This window comes from Lemur catta, chromosome 2 (assembly GCF_020740605.2).
Source record: "Lemur catta isolate mLemCat1 chromosome 2, mLemCat1.pri, whole genome shotgun sequence".
NCBI classification, from domain to species: Eukaryota; Metazoa; Chordata; class Mammalia; order Primates; family Lemuridae; genus Lemur; species Lemur catta.
In genome coordinates this window covers 63,220,893-63,234,900 of record NC_059129.1, presented here as the reverse complement: position 1 = coordinate 63,234,900, position 14,008 = coordinate 63,220,893, and the positions used below count along the sequence as shown (strand labels likewise).

The 14,008-nt window shown below is 34.4% G+C and overlaps 1 protein-coding gene across 4 annotated transcripts in view; it reads left to right on the top strand.

Annotated features, from left to right (window-relative positions):
- The window catches only part of DST (dystonin), a 441,573-nt gene that overhangs the window by 280,810 nt on the left and 146,755 nt on the right, over positions 1 to 14,008 (top strand). For 3 of the 4 annotated variants that reach the window (XM_045543787.1, XM_045543786.1, XM_045543784.1), the window contains 8 exons: positions 770 to 927; positions 1,409 to 1,587; positions 2,087 to 2,225; positions 3,061 to 3,254; positions 3,659 to 3,821; positions 4,526 to 4,609; positions 6,960 to 7,067; positions 7,580 to 7,678. In XM_045543787.1, coding sequence (XP_045399743.1) covers positions 770 to 927; positions 1,409 to 1,587; positions 2,087 to 2,225; positions 3,061 to 3,254; positions 3,659 to 3,821; positions 4,526 to 4,609; positions 6,960 to 7,067; positions 7,580 to 7,678 — 1,124 coding nt within the window. Of the gene's footprint in view, positions 1 to 769; positions 928 to 1,408; positions 1,588 to 2,086; positions 2,226 to 3,060; positions 3,255 to 3,658; positions 3,822 to 4,525; positions 4,610 to 6,959; positions 7,068 to 7,579; positions 7,679 to 11,166; positions 13,897 to 14,008 lie in introns of all 4 variants that reach the window. The other variant, XM_045543785.1, reaches the window with a different exon arrangement.

The window sequence follows — 14,008 nt, the reverse complement described above, 5'->3', positions numbered from 1 at the left end:
CTTAGTTGAATTATGTGACTCAGCCTATGGTACATAGACACAATTGCTGGAACATTAAAAGCATGTTTGAGGTAAGAAGATGCAAGGAAGGATTTGTTTATTTCCAAATGATGAATTACCAACAAGGTGCCAACCAGATAATATGACAATATGAATTCTTACTACATCTACTTTTCAGTGTTTTCACTGTTTTGCAATGTAATATTCAGAGTGATGATCCTTTAGTTTCAGAAAAGATTCAATTATTTTCCCATTTACCAAAATGTGATTTTGTATAGTAATTAAAGCAAAAGTTTTTGTCTGGTTTACTTTTGTTAAATATAGATGTTATGTTGAAATCTTTTGATATTAATTAGAAACAAATTTTATTAGTAAATGTTCTATTTCTTTAAATCTTAAACATTAACACATTCTTTACCTACTTTTCCTTCTAAGGATTTTTATTTGATTTTTATAATTAATCTGCAACTAATGTAATTCATACTTTTGTGAACATAAAAAAGCAATATATTACTTTCTTTGGACATTGTTAATCAGAAATTGGTACTTGAAATGGTATTAGGGAAATTTTATTAACACTTCTTAAATTTTAAGATTTATATTTTAAGGTTTGTACCTTTTGGATAGGTTTGTGATAAAAACAGGAACCATTCATTACTTTGACTAGCTATGTCCCAGTAATAGTAAAATTGCCATATTAAAACATGAAAAAGAGCATCCAAAGATTAGAAAACAAGGTATTAGCTAAACATTATCTTTATTTTCACAGAGGAGCAAGAGGAATCAATTTATAATCTCTATATCTCTGAAGTTCGAAACATCAGACTTCGGTTAGAGAACTGTGAAGATCGATTGATTAGACAGATCCGAACTCCCCTGGAAAGAGACGATTTGCATGAAAGTGTGTTCAGAATCACAGAGCAGGAGGTGAGAGTTCTAATGTGTTGGGGGGAAAAATAAGGTAATTTTTCTGTCTTAATGACCTTAGGCATCAACTACCATGACCACACTGGTCATGTTGTGAGGTTTTAGTATGTATTTATTGCTGATTGTAAACTAGGATTCTGTAAATCAGTTCAATCTCTGACTCAGGTAAACACGAGAACATGTACCCTCTCACCTGTTTTAGTGGAGGCTATGAAGGCTTCTCATAATGAGAGTCATTATGTACCTGCCGTATGCAAAAGCACTAAGTTAGATCTTGGGGCTGAGGAGACGAGCAGTAGGGAATTATTGATTGTAAAACTTAAATGCCATGGATTAGTCTCTTTGATAACGAAAAAGTAAAGAATATGTAGATTTTTAAGTCAATGGTCATAATGTGAAATGTGTATTTTTAAACTGTTTTAAGAAAAATGCCTCCTCTGAGGTGATTGCCTAATTCTTATGTTTGTTTTCTGTTTTATAGAAACTAAAGAAAGAACTGGAACGACTTAAAGATGATTTGGGAACAATCACAAATAAATGTGAAGAATTTTTCAGTCAAGCAGCGGCTTCTCCATCAGTTCCTACCTTGCGGTCTGAGCTCAGTGTGGTCGTTCAGAGCATGAACCAAGTCTACTCTATGTCTTCCACTTACATAGATAAGTATGTAACTGCTGTCTCAGTATATAATTGGCTTCATACAACTGTCATTTTTATAGGCTGCTAATTTAAAAATTCATTTTTGTGAATATAAATATTCCATTTTATTTTGTCTAAAGAAATACGTTAAATTTTTTATGGATTTATGACATTTCTCTATGTTAAAAGGGGATGTGCCTCAGAGATTAATGCATAATGTATTATAGTTTTGGTAGCTCAGCTGCTCTAGCCTACAGTATTTTCCTCTCATGCTTGGCCTAAACGAGGTCAGGAAGAAACTGTCTTGTGTTGGAATCTCTTGCTAAATACTGCTTGTGGGGTAGGGCATGGGGTGGAGCACATGCTGTCTATTAAGTAGAGAGCCAGATAAATGTTAATCTTATAATAAATGTTTCAGTGTTCCAAGATGAAGAACATGCTATATCATAACAGTGCTTTAGGACGGCATTATGTGAAATAAACATTTAACAATAGGTGACTATTGTTTAACTTCCTCTTTCAGGTTGAAAACTGTCAATTTGGTGTTAAAAAACACTCAAGCTGCAGAAGCCCTTGTAAAACTCTATGAAACTAAACTGTGTGAAGAAGAAGCAGTTATAGCTGACAAGAATAATATTGAGAATCTAATAAGTACTTTAAAGGTATGAATCTCACTTTGGCTATTTTTCAAGATCATAATCTGCAAGTATTTCTCTCGCACTAGTTCAGATCTTCAAACATCAAGCATTAAACATCTTACTTTGAAGGTATTTTTGAATGGATTTATTCCATTTCATGTCTCTGTAATTTCACGGCTTACTGTAAATAAGTGTGGCTAGTCACTTCAGTTGGAGGAGAGTTCTTCTCATTTGAAGTTTAAACTTTTTTGGCAGCAGCTTTTGGTAGTCAATTCATCTTGGCAGGAAGAGGAGTTGAAGCTAAAAATTAAATTATTTATAATAGATACACTTGCTAAAAGAGGCACTTATTTTAAAATACCAAGGAGATAAATAGAACATTTAATCTAAGAAAAGAAAAAGACTAGTAATTATGTTCCTCTATATCTATATTTATATATATAAAACACTTAGTAAAACTATTGCAAAGCAATTGTGAAAAGTTATCTCAGTGATTTTTCTTGCATATATTCATTTTTTAACAACAGAATTAGTAGGCATTGAAAAATAGACAATAAAAAGGACTTATTTTACTTATTGATGTAACAAACGTGCTTATGGAATATATTTTATTTTATTGATATGTAAATTCTGTTAAGTTGAACTTTATAAAATTGTCATTTTGGAAAAATCAAAGTATAGTCAAATATTGGCAGTTTCATAAAGTTCAATCTAATATAATATCTTGTAAATGAAAGATATTCTTTCCTTTATCTGATTTTATATCAGTCATTTGTAAATAATTTTAAAAATAGGTAAACACTATTTACCCAGCAAGTACTTGACATCTTTATAACTTCTACCAATTAATGTATTTTAGCAATGGAGATCTGAAGTAGATGAAAAGAGAGAGGTATTCCATGCATTAGAGGATGAGTTGCAGAAAGCTAAAGCCATCAGTGATGAAATGTTTAAAACATATAAAGAACGGGACCTTGATTTTGACTGGCACAAAGAAAAAGCAGATCAATTAGTTGAAAGATGGCAAAATGTTCATGTGCAGATTGACAACAGGTTAGTATCTTTTTTTGTTTAGTTTTAGTACAGATTTAATGTCCATCTGTGTACTAGGTAAAATCTAAATTTATTGGGCTTTTTTTTTTACTTCCACAGTTCGTTCGTTCGTTTTTTCTTTCCCTTTCTTTCTTTCTTTCTTTCTTTCTTTCTTTCTTTCTTTCTTTCTTTCTTTCCTTCCTTCCTTCCTTCCTTCCTTCCTTCCTTCCTTCCTTCCTTCCTTCCTTCCTTCCTTCCTTCCTTCCTTTCTTTCTTTCTTTCTTTCTTTCTTTTTCTTTTTTACAGTAGACAATAGTAAGACATTTAACTCAAATAAACATTTTTCATTTATCTCCCTCCCCTACCCTCCCCCTTCTTAATGGGTAATGTTGGAAACTATGACTGTTCTGTTACTGTTCTCTTAGGTTACGAGACTTAGAAGGCATTGGCAAATCGCTGAAGTACTACAGAGATACCTGTCACCTTTTAGATGATTGGATTCAGCAGGTTGAAACTACTCAGAGAAAAATTCAGGAAAATCAGCCTGAAAATAGTAAAACCCTAGCCACACAGCTGAATCAACAGAAGGTATGTAAAAATAGTTGCTTGTACTAAGGTTGTGTCTGCATTTGGTCAATCATGATCCTTATTTCCTATATTAGAAGAAAAAGTCAGCAACTCTTTAGAGAAAGATGGAGATTATATCATAAATATTAAAATCCTGCTACCCAAACCTGCATACATCACTTATCTTGATTTCTTGGAAGTCATTTTTGAAAGTATAGATAATGAGAAAGTAGCATGTTGGGATACTTTTCAAATTCTTAGTGATCTTTCAATGATAGGTATGGAAATCTCTTTGATACTTTGCTGGCCACAATAGTCTTGTGGGTTCCTAAATAAATAAAAATGGTTAGTGGTAGAAAATTAAACAGTCATGTTTGACAGAAAGTTGAATGCTTTGAAAATTTCTTTCTATGTTTAGGGGCTGGTAATTTCTAGCTCTGTTTTTATCAGGAATAGGTGGTGGCTAAGGGCATCAAGTCTGTTTTTGGATAATTCCTGTGGGGTTTAGTAATTTCTGCTTTGGAAGCCCCATAAGGGTGGGTCATTTATATGGCTTCAGCTCAAATTTGTTATTTACCCATAAGGCAAGTTGCATATTAAGTGCAAAGGGCTAAGGATATATATTGTTAAATGATGTGCATATTTCTTAGTTCCTGAGTATCTTAAATAGTGGAATAGCACAGAGTTCTTTGTGCTTTTTCCTTCTAAACTCTATGTATTTATAGATGCTGGTGTCCGAAATAGAAATGAAACAGAGCAAAATGGATGAGTGTCAAAAATATGCGGAACAGTACTCAGCTACAGTGAAGGTAAGAAGACTCATTTACTATAAACAATTTAATATTCAGGTATGTGATTCTACAATGTACTTTCAAAGCCATACAAGTCATTTCACACAGTGTTAAAAAGTAAAAAGAGGAAATACTCACTTGAACTTTTTTGACACTTATCTAATAATTCTTTGTGAAATCTGAGTCAAATAACAGCCCTGATTTCATTCATACTCTCTGTGTCACACCTGTGCATGAGCTTGTGCCAGCCCCCAACACACACACCCACACACACCTGAATGAATACAGAGCTCTCAAGTTAGTTTCTTATCACTTTTTGCTCCCGCTTTCTTTTTTCTTTAACATTGCTAGAGTATTCTATGGGAGAACTTCTAACTTTCTCATTTAGGGGACATTTCTCGTGCTTTTCAATTTACCATTGACAACTTCTCAGCGTTAGCCTTCCAGATGCACAGTTCCATTGCCTAGCTGGAGGGAAGGAAGGTTGCATGTAACTATATTCATGAGCTTCCAAAGAGACTTGGGAAATTACCTAACCACGCTATATGTTTCTGATTTTATTACCATGTTGGAAACAGCTCCAGGATTGGATAGATTTCTAAAAATGTAATGTGGTTTTTGTGTGTTTGTTTGTTTTGTTTTTTTGGAGACAGAGTCCCACTTTGTCTCCCAGGCTGGAGTGCAGTGGTACAATCATAGCTCACTGATACCTGGAACTCCTGGGCTCAAAGAGTTTACCTGTCTCAGCTTCTTGAGTAGCTGGGACTTAGGCATGCACCTCCATGCCTGGCTACAAATGTAGTTTCGCAGTACAGTCATGTGTCACTTAACAACAGGGATATGTTCTGAGAAATTCATCATCAGATGATTTTGTCCTTGTGCAAACATCATAGAGTATACTTTAACCTAGAGGGTATAGTCTATTACACACCTAGGCTGTATAGTACAGCCCATTGTTCATAGGCTACAAACTTATATAGCATGTTTCTGTACTGAATACTGTAGGCAATTATAGCACAATGGTAAGTATTTGTGTTTTTAAACATATCTAAACATAGAAAAGGTACAGTAAAGGTAGGGAATAAAAGATAAAAATAATACACCTTTATAGGGCACTTACCATGAATGGAGCTTGCAGGCCTGGAAGTTGCTCTATATGAGTTGAGTGGTGAGTGAATGTGAAGGCCTAGGACGCTACTATCAACTTTATAAACACTGTACACTTAGGCTACACTAATTGATAAGAAAGAAATTTTCTTTCTTCAATCATAAATTAGCCTTAGCTTACTGTTAAACTTTTTGATTTATATGTGCTTTAATTTTTTTAACTGTATTACTCTTTTGTAAACACAGTTTAAAACACAAACACATTGTACAACTGTACAAAAATATTTTCTTTCTTTATATCTTTATTCTATGGGCTTTTTAAAATTTTCTATTAAAATTTCTTTTACTTTTTAAACTTCTTTGTTAGAAACTAAGACACAAATGCACAGGGTCAGGATCATCATCACTGTCTTCCACCTCCACATCTTGTCCCATTGGAAGGTCTTCAGGACAGTAACACTCCTGAAGGACCTGCCTGAGGTTAATTCTTTTTTTTTTTTTTTTGAGACAGAATCTCACTCTGTTGCCCGGGCTAGAGTGCTGTGGCATCTGCCTAGCTCACAGCAACCTCAAACTCCTGGGCTCAATCAATCCTCCTTCTTCAGCCTCCTGAGTAGCTGGGACTACAGGCATGTGCCACCATGCCTGGCTAATTTTTTCTATATATTTTTTAGTTGTCCAGCTAACTTCTTTCTAATTTTTAGTAGAGATGAGATCTCACTCTTACTCAGGCTGGTCTCGAACTCCTGAGCTCAAACGATCCTCCTGCCTCAGCCTCCCAGAGTGCTAGGATTATAGGCATGAGCCACTGTGCCTGGCCAGTTCTTTTTTTTTTTTTTAATAAGTAGAAGTAGAAGGAATGCACTCTAAAATAATGATAACAAGTATAATATAGTAAATACATAAACCAGTAACTTAGTCATTTATTATCATTATCAAATATATTATATATTGTATGTGGTCTACTTTTATATGACTGGCAGAACAGTAGGTTTATTTATACCAGCATCACCCATGTGAATAATGTGTTATGCCATGGTATCACTAGGAATTTTTTAGCTCCATTATAATATTATGGGACCACTGTCATATATAAACTCTGTCCTTGACTAAAACATTGTTATACAGCACATGACTGTATTTTCTTTATTTAAAGTTCATTCAGTGAAACTAGATTCTAATTATCTGCATCAAATCACAATAGCATGAAGCTTTAGTGCTTTGCTTTAATTAATTTCATCTTATTAACTCCATTCTATAGGACTATGAATTACAAACAATGACCTACCGGGCCATGGTAGATTCACAACAAAAATCTCCAGTGAAACGCCGAAGAATGCAGAGCTCAGCAGATCTCATTATTCAAGAGGTAATAAGAGTTTGAGAGAGAGAGAGAGGAAGGAGTATAAAAGAAAGAAACAACACTTTTTAAAACAATTTTATGTATTTTCATTGTGGCAAAAGACACATAATATAAAAGTTACCATTTTAACCATTTTAAAGGTATAATTTAATGGCATTTCAGTAGACCACGGTGTTGTGCAACCATCACTACTATTCATTACCAGAACTTTTCCATTATCCCAGACAGAATGTACCCCAAACAATACATTTTTATTAATGGTTTTTAAAAAACCTTTAAAAATCTTTATTTAACTGTAGAGATAAATAAATGTACTTCATGGCTAAATTTAGAAGAGAAATATCATTTAGTGTGGTTTGCATAGCAGTAATGAACTCATTCTTACCATTTATTATTGGGGAGTTGTGGGCTTTACTATTCCAAAGCCCAGTAAGTATTGTAATTATTACTCAAAGTTCATTTAATTTAATAAGGGCAGCTGGGGATTATGTTTTCATTATTTTCTTCCTTACTTGCAGTTCATGGATCTAAGGACTCGGTATACTGCTCTGGTCACTCTCATGACACAATATATTAAATTTGCTGGTGATTCATTGAAGAGGCTGGAAGAGGAGGAGGTAATCGTTAATGATGAACAGATAAATGAAAGGGAGCTAGATATGAGCAGGAGCTACAAAATTGTTTGTGAAAGCAAAAAAGGTTTCATGATAAATTTATGTGGCTGATAGCGGATACACAAGTAATTATTTAATTATAAAATTACAGTGAAAATGAGTCAAGGCCTAGGATATTTGTTTGTTTTTTAGATTCTCTCACATAGAAAGGCATTTTAAAATTTTCGCTTCAGGACCCTATAGGGTTAATGTCTTAAATGGTTCTGTTTAAATTATGAAATGTTGGCAGTTTAGTGGAATTTTTTTCATCTTTCTCACAGCTCTGAAGTATATTTCTTTGAAGTATAGTTACTGCTATTATGATGTCTGCAGAGATACTATATGGACACATTTGTTTTATGTGTTGTAAATTGATTTACAGCTTCAAGAAATCAAAATTATTATAAATAATAAATATAGTAAAAGACATTAACCTAGAAGTAGTAGGTGTTTGTGCAAAACAATATTACTTTTTAAGAATGATGGACTTTTTAGTTTTGTTTTTGTTTTTGCCAAAAAGATAATAGTTTTAGATAATAAAACTATTTAAGTACCATTCTGATTTGGAGGACTTTTGCAACTTTGATGCTGCATTTAAAAATTATATTCAGAAATGGGAAGAGTAAGGAGTTACTTATAAAAATCAATTCTCATAAAAGACTGTTGTATCTAATCTTAAAGGGATTATGCTATGCTATATTATCTCGGTATGCTTTCTCTTCCTCAGAACAGACAAAAATAGTACACTAAATGCTGAAATAAGTAAATTGGGTGACATTAGCCATTTTAAATTAGACTGCTGTTGAAATTCTGAAGGTGTAATTATACACCAAATTATATTTGGTGTAACTCCATTCACATAATAAGAGAGCAAAATATTAGTAAATGTCTATTAGGTGTTACTTTCTTAGTTTCTAAAAATACGATTTCTTTGTGAACTATTTTAGTCTGTTCAGAGTTAAGTTTTCTGCAAGAAAGGCACTAACACAGCTAATTGCAAGACTTTATAACCACCTTCCTCTGTGCTTGAAAAGGAGAACCAGAATGTCTATGAAAGAACATCCATAATTTTTTTTACACTTTTAGTTTTTGAGAGATTGTATATTCAGTAGTTGAATGTAAAATAAAATAATGTAAGTCCTTTTCCTTTCTTATATCTGATTATAAATGTATGGACCACTTTGCTCAGTATTTTGCCGATGAGGCAAAATACTAGCAATTGATAGAAACAAAAGATATTTCAGAAGGCCTAAAATATATACAAATTACTTACTGTCATCCTTTGAAATATCAAAGATTTGTAGTTAATTGAAAAGCAAAACCATATAGTTATGGATGGACTATAAGATAGAAAAGAAAACCACCATTAAGGATCATATTAATGGAATGTCTTGTAAAAGATATATAGTTCAGTTTTTAAAATCAAAAGTGCAGTGTTTCTGAAACTAAGTCTTGAAGACCCACATGAGAAACCTTGGTCTGACAGCAGAATTTTCCATTATATTAAATCAAAGATAGATGCAAATTAATTTCAGAAATAATACTGAATTAGCTAGAGAAATGTTAGTAGAATATCTATAATAGATCATAGATATGATAAAGAGATTCTTTAGTCTATGTTCAGAGCAAAATAGATTAAATATTATTAGATATTAATCATTGAGATTAAAGGGCAACATTGAGGAACATTTAGGAAAAGCATGAGGAAGTTATTTTTATGTAAATAAGTTTGAGATCTACAAGAAAGCAAATCAGCAATTGGACTATTATTCCTAGATTCCTAGTAATTTTTTTTGCATTTGCTAAAAAATTCAAGAGTTATCCAGAAAACATGAGATTATTAACAAATCTCTTTGACTACAATTAAGATGCTGAAGGTTCAACAACAGATATTTTTTTCTGAGAGAATTTTTATTTTTTTAAACCTGAAAACATGACCGGGGGGAAGAGAAGGCTTAAAGGCTCTTAGCAATAGCTAAGTTTTAAAGGAGGTTTGATAAACTGAAAATGAACCTCTTAGAAATAATCTTCTAAAAAATATTGAAAACTCAATATTTCAATAGATAAAATGCCTCAGTGTCACAAAGAGTTGACCCTGATACCAAAATAAAGAAGATAGAGCACCGAGCATAGCAGATTGTGATGAGATTTTGTTTCTATGTGAATTATATATGATGAGATTTTGTTTCTATATGAATTATTATTAGAAACCATATTTAGGTTAGCAGAGGAAATTCTCATCAAAATTATTGAGGACCAAGAAATCAGAGGAAACAAAATAAGATGTATGGTTTGAAATGAAAACAAATCTATTATCTAAAATAATTTCTGTACTACTTTTTAAATTGTTTCTAATTATTTTGAGTTGATACAAAACTAACAACATTATGGTATTAATAAAGAGAAATTAAATTGTGATTATAAACTAACCTTGATCATGTAGTTTTGTAGTTAATGTAAAGTGTACTCCTCCCAGCTGAGATTGATTCTATCATGAGGGGAGTAAAAAGGGTTTTTTGATATTTTATTCTACAAATTGAAGCTGAATCCCTAAGTACATTTGAAAGAAGCTATTATATTTAACAAATATCTATATATTTATGGAGTATCTAAATTAGGTACTTGTCAAGGTGGATTCCGATGAGGCATGTCATTATCAACAGCAACAAAATCTGTGAGTATATGAAGCATGTCTTTTCTAAAGCCATCAGGGACTGTAGCTGCCTTTGCATTAGCAATTCTGATCATTATAATTGTCATAATATGGCAAATATAAATAAGCAAGGAATTTGACTTTAGAAATTTCAAGTTTTTATATATTTTCTTTTTTCCCCATGTTAAGTATTATTTCTTAATTTGACTCTCTGTTCTAAAGTTCTTTGTTTTGTGTCCTTAACCATCAAATATGGGAATGTAAATACCATTTTTTAATTTCCATAAGGCTAGATAAAGAAAACTAAATTCTTTAGCATCCTTCAGTTTCTGTCTTGTCTGTTCTTAGCTCGTAGGACTAAGTTGCATGCAAAAGCAGAAAGAGCACTGTTGTGAGAGTTGTAGTTCCCACTTTGTCACTCACCCATTGTGAGTTTGCAAAATTATTTAACCTTCCAGTATCTCAATTTCCTCATCTATGAAAGGTTGGAGTCATGCTATATGTTTTGTGAGGTCCCCTTTCTTGCTAAAAAATCCTGAGCTAGCTAATTTTTAAAATAAAATGATTTCTAAGAGACAAAATAAAATTCTTTAGAAAGCCTGTCATGAAGGGTTTTTTGTCTTCTCCTGCTAACTTTCTGAAGCTTCCTCTGAAGAAGGTGGTGCTGGTGGTGGTGATAGTGCTTGTTCTGCATTTGGGTTCACTTGGTTTTGTAGGTACGTTTATGAACATCGCTTCCGATTTTGTTAAGATAAATTTGAGTAGAACAGGTTTGACGCTCTCAAAACATCTCTTGTAGATGAAAAGGTGTAAGGAGATTTCTGAACATGGGGCATATTCAGATCTGCTTCAGCGTCAGAAGGCGACAGTGATTGAGAATAGCAAACTTACCGGGAAGATAAGCGAACTGGAAAAAATGGTAGCCGAACTAAAGAGACAAAAGTCTCGAGTCGAGGAAGAGCTTCCTAAGGTCAAGGAGGCTGCAGAAAATGAATTGAGAAAGCAGCAGAGAAACGTAGAAGACATTGCCCTGCAGAAGATAAGGGCTGAAAGTGAAGCCAAGCAGTACCGCAGGGAACTTGAGAACATCGTGAGAGAGAAGGAAGCTGCAGAACGGGAGCTGGAGCGGGTGAGACAGCTCACGATCGAGGCCGAGGCTAAAAGAGCGGCCGTGGAAGACAACCTGCTGAATTTTCGGAATCAGTTAGAGGAAAACACCTTTACCAGAAGAACACTAGAAGATCATCTTAAAAGGAAAGATTTAAGCCTCAATGATCTGGAGCAACAAAAAAATAAGTTAATGGAAGAATTAAGAAGAAAGAGAGACAATGAGGAAGAACTCTTGAAGCTGATAAAGCAGATGGAGAAAGACCTTTCATTCCAAAAACAGGTAGCAGAGAAACAGTTGAAAGAAAAGCAGAAAATTGAATTGGAAGCAAGAAGAAAAATAACTGAAATTCAATATGCATGTAGAGAAAATGCATTGCCAGCTTATGCGATCACACAGGCCACGTCATGTGGGGCAGTAGCTGGTCTTCAGAAAGAACATGACAAACAGAAAGCAGAAGAACTCAAACAGCAGGTAGACGAACTAACGGTCGCCAACAGGAAGGCCGAAAAAGACATGAGGGAGCTGAAGTATGAACTTGATGCCCTCCAGCTTGAAAAAACGTCATCTGAGGAAAAGGCTCGTTTGCTAAAGGACAAACTGGATGAAACAAATAATACGTTAAAGTGCCTTAAGTTGGAGTTGGAAAGGAAGAATCAAGTAGAGGAAGGGTATTCTCAACAACTCCGAGAACTTAGTAGGCAATTGAACCAAACCACAGGTAAAGCTGAAGAAGCCATGCAAGAAGCGAATGATCTCAAGAAAATAAAGCACAATTATCAGTTAGAATTAGAATCTCTTCATCATGAAAAAGGGAAGCTGCAAAGAGAAGTAGACAGAATCACTAGGGCACACGCTGTAGCTGAGAGGGATATTCAGCATTTAAATTCACAAGTTCATTCTTTGCAGGATAAGAAGGAATTTGAAAGAGTACGAATCTGCCAGAGAAAATCAGATCATCTAAAAGAACAATTTGAGAAAAGCCACGAGCAGTTGCTTCAAAATATTAAAGCTGAAAAAGAAAATAATGATAAAATCCAGAAGCTTAATGAAGACTTAGAGAAAAGTAATCAGTGTGCAGAATTGATGAAACAAAAAGTAGATGAGCTTACTAGGCAGAATAATGAAACCAAATTAATGATGCAGAGAATTCAGGCAGAATCGGAGAAAGTAGTTTTGGAGAAACAAGCTATCCAGCAAAGATGTGAAACACTGAAAATTCAGGCAGATGGTTTTAAAGATCAGCTACGCAGCACAAATGAACACTTGCATAAACAGACAAAAACAGAACAGGATTTCCAAAGACGAATCAAATGCCTCGAAGAAGATCTGGCCAAAAGTCAAAGTTTAGTAAGTGAATTTAAACAAAAGTGTGACCAGCAGAACATTATCATCCAGAATACGGAGAAAGAAGTGAGAAATCTGAATGCAGAGCTCAATGCTTCCAAAGAAGAAAAGCGACGGGGGGAGCAGAAAGTTCAGCTACAACAAGCTCAGGTGCAAGAGTTAAATAACAGGTTGAAAAAGGTACAAGATGAATTGCACTTAAAGACCATAGAGGAGCAGATGACTCACAGAAAGATGGTTCTGTTTCAGGAAGAATCTGATAAATTCAAACGTTCAGCAGAGGAGTTTCGGAAAAAGATGGAAAAATTAATGGAGTCCAAAGTCATCACTGAAAATGATATTTCAGGCATTAAGCTTGACTTTGTGTCTCTTCAGCAAGAAAACTACAGAGCTCAAGAGAACGCTAAGGTTTGTGAAACAAATATTAAAGAACTTGAAAAACAGCTTCAACAATATCGTGAGCAAGTGCAACAAGGGCGGCACGTGGAAGCAAACCATTACCAAAAATGTCGGAAGCTTGAGGATGAGCTGATAGCCCAGAAACGTGAAGTTGAACACCTGAAGCAAAAAATGGACCAACAGGTAAAGGAGCATGAGCATCAGTTAGTTTTGCTCCAGTGTGAGATCCAAAAAAAGAACACAGCCAAAGACTGTGCCTTCAAACCAGATTTTGAGACGACAGTGAAGGAGTGTCAACAATCTGGAGAGCTCTCCTCTAGGAACACTGGACAACTTCACCCAGCAGCCACAACCCCTCTGTTGAGATGGACTCAAGAACCAAAGCAGTTAGAAGAGAAGTGGCAGCATCGGGCTGTGGAGCAAATACCAAAAGAGGTTCCATTCTGGCCACCCGGGGCTCCCCTTGAGAAAGAGAAAAACCAGCAGTGTTACTCAGAGTACTTTTCTCAAACAAGCACTGAATTACAGATAACTTTTGATGAGACAAACCCTATGACAAGACTATCAGAAATTGAGAAGATAAGAGATCAAGCCCTGCACAATGCCAGACCACCTGTTAAGTATCAAGATAGCAAATGTGAAATGGAACTGGTGAAGCTTTTGACGCCCTTAGAGGTATACTCTGTGTTCTGAGACCCTGTCAGCTCCCTAATGTCAGGTTTCCTCTGTTGTTTCCTTTCTTTCCTAGACTAAATTTTTCACAATTTTTAATGTGATCGGCTCTTTG